Here is a 2,895-nt window from a genome sequence, read left to right on the forward strand (position 1 = left end):
TGAAAGCAATCCAATAATTTACATCCTGCACTCCAACGTGATGTAATGGAAAGCACATCCATTGCACGCGATTGAAACTTGTCACACTTGTTGAAGCACGAAGTCTACAACTTTATGTGTACCAAAATTCGAATGGTCTTGCTTCTTGATCTAGTTAACAATGAATTTGACATCAACAAAGATATTGCCTATTAAAAAGATGCAGATAATTAATTCACTTCCTAATTGTTTGTACGAATTTTCAACTCCATGACAATAACACTATTTATCATAGTATTAAATTATATTCCACTCTAACTCCCAAAATAAAGACCATTTATTCGTTTATGTCCAACATAAGAAGCCGTTGAAAGAGATGGGCATAGTCTGGACGAATTGTCTGGTGAAGGACCACATATAACAGTTATTTTTTAGAACATTAGTAAAAAGAAGTTACTCCTAGCTAGATTAACTGTCGCGTAACTATTCTAACTTGACCAGCAATCTCACATTCTAGTCCTCAATATAATGTGGTTGTGATAACTACTCATCAAGAGATTTGTCTCACATAATGGTTAAACTCGACTCAAACAATACCGCCTTGGGTAAAGAATATTTGTGATTTATAAAAATAAAAATAAAAATGAAGCGATGACTCTTATTTCTAGTTCTATATATAAGTATATATATCTTATCTCAACTAGAATTTCTTGTTCTGAAGCAATTGGGGATTTTAATAAGCTCATCATCATTTCAAGCTAGCCCTTTCAACATCGGAAGAAACCATGCTAAGAAGCTTATTATTCATTTTTTTTTTCCTTTTTCTTTATTAAGCTCTTGTTGGGGTTGCTTGGGGGTGTAGATTGGTGGCAAAGCTAAGGAAAATGATACATTTTCGTTTTTAAGAATCAAGAAAGAATTGCATGTCGGGAACTATAAACGACTTTCTGAAGAAGACATTACTTTGTGTCAAAATTAAATGCACACACAACTTTTAAGGAACTTATTTAATGCACATAGGAAACTTTAATTTCTCACCAACAATACCATGTGAAATATTTTCAGAAACTGTATACAGACTGAATGTAAGGTTGTGCTAAATGACACTAGCAGCATAAAATCACAAAGAAACCGAGGCTATCTATATATGCAGTCTGCGATACTGCAACATGATTTCATAATTATACCATTACAGGTTCAAGCTTTTAATTGTACATCTGCTACTCTTTCATGTCATATGCATATTAAGAAGCATCGTGGCATGGAAATCCCTAAAAATTGCATGGAATTTTAAGTCTATGGCAAATCCTAGCCTGGTTTCTGATAAAGATCAGTTAGTTAATTACACTACCGTCTGCTGCGGCCAATGAATATTTCTTGTTGTATTCCTCCATTTCATTTGATCAAACTTATTTCTCTCTTAAAAATGTCTCAGATTTCAATGATAGATATACTGCCATTTTTACTTCTTACAGTACGAAAAACGTACAAAGTAAACCATAAAGATAGCCACAGTCACAAATATAGTAACCTATGTAACCTGAAATAAAGCTTCCCCTTTACCTCCTAAAGAAAAAAATTGGCACTGGCTCGTTCTGATCTTCTAAAAAGTGTCACTTCAATTTGTTACATGATTGATTCCCCAACACACCCCTATCTAGCTAGCGCTAGCCCCTCTCACTGGGGCATTGTTTGCTAAATTCATAATCAGAAATTAACTCATAATGGTTCATATTATATTCATCACTCATAGAAGCAAAAGATGCCATAGATCACCGGTTTTTCAATATTGAAATTTCAAAGCCTCAACGACAAGTCCAGTTGGCCCATATCCTCCTGAACATGTTCAGAAGTATAACCCCTTGACCAGGAAGAAGCCACCCCTACCCCTTCCTTGGAACCATAACTGAACTCTTTTCTTCCACCAAGCCTCGCATAACTTTGTCCTTGGTTATCCACAACCCCAAGAGCACGACCAAGATGGTGTGAAGCACCAAAGTTTGATCTTTGCTCCGGTGATCCATAAGATTGCATGTTTGAACTCAGTTCCCTGCTCTTCTTGGCCAGTGTCCTTTCAAGCTTGTGAGCATTTTGATGACCCCCTAGTGCTTGAGAGCTATAGAACTTTCTCTGGCAATAGTTGCATGAGAATATCCGTGGCTCAACGGGACTAATAGGTGAAGGTGAAGATGATGAAGAAGAAGATGGCTCAAGAAGAAGATCTAGGTTGAGATGGTTCTCATCATCTGGTTGGCGTAGGTGAAGAGAATAATTGGGGTTATGGAAATTCATGGCTTAGGTGAAGAGAAGATGGTGTACAAAGGTAGTGGTAGTGGTTCAAACTTCAAAGTGTAATATGGAGTAAAAAGTGTGGACAAGAAAGCAATATAGAGCAAAGGATATATGATGCGAAGTGGGGGTGAGAGGATCTTTATGTAATATAAGAGTCTCAAAGGTTCACTGTTCCTGCAGATACAAATAGTAGTATATTGAGTGAAAGAGTGAGAGTATTGAGTGAGATAGAGGGACATGTATCTGCAAGATCAATGGAGAATCAAAGAGGTTGTCGCCTTCATTAATGGCAGAGTTTGGATCCTTTGTCGGTCGATGGCCAAAAAATAATGTTATGGGGTACCCCGTATGAAACCCACCGAGAAGATTAATCAGGTTTATTTGTATTTTAACTTTGTTTCTGTCTTCGAAAATGAATGGACGTTCAATTTAAGCATATAATCAGAAAATTTTAACTAGCACTGTTGTGAGCCCTTGTCAACAACGAGTTTAAACTCAAATCATGCAGTGTTCCATCAATGTTCCCATTTTGGAATTACAAAATGGGCAAGATAAACCACCTTGACTCGACTAAACAATGAACATGATTGGAGACTATTTTTACATTTTTGTCTTAAATCAAGG

General features: G+C 36.5%; 1 protein-coding gene across 1 annotated transcript; it reads right to left on the reverse strand.

The window, feature by feature from the left end:
• Positions 1-1,372: 1,372 nt before the first annotated feature.
• LOC114381478 (zinc finger protein 2-like) lies at positions 1,373-2,640 on the reverse strand. Its single transcript, XM_028340744.1, has one exon. It carries the CDS (start codon positions 2,269-2,271, stop codon positions 1,777-1,779), a length of 495 nt encoding a protein of 164 aa, XP_028196545.1. The 5' UTR covers positions 2,272-2,640; the 3' UTR covers positions 1,373-1,776.
• Positions 2,641-2,895: the final 255 nt, after the last annotated feature.

Source organism: Glycine soja, chromosome 13 (genome assembly GCF_004193775.1).
Source record: "Glycine soja cultivar W05 chromosome 13, ASM419377v2, whole genome shotgun sequence".
In the NCBI taxonomy this organism is placed as follows: Eukaryota; Viridiplantae; Streptophyta; class Magnoliopsida; order Fabales; family Fabaceae; genus Glycine; species Glycine soja.

Coding starts and splice junctions, on each gene's coding strand:
- LOC114381478 (XM_028340744.1), bottom strand. CDS start 2,271: ATGAATTTCCATAACCCCAATTATTCTCTTCACCTACGCCAACCAGAT.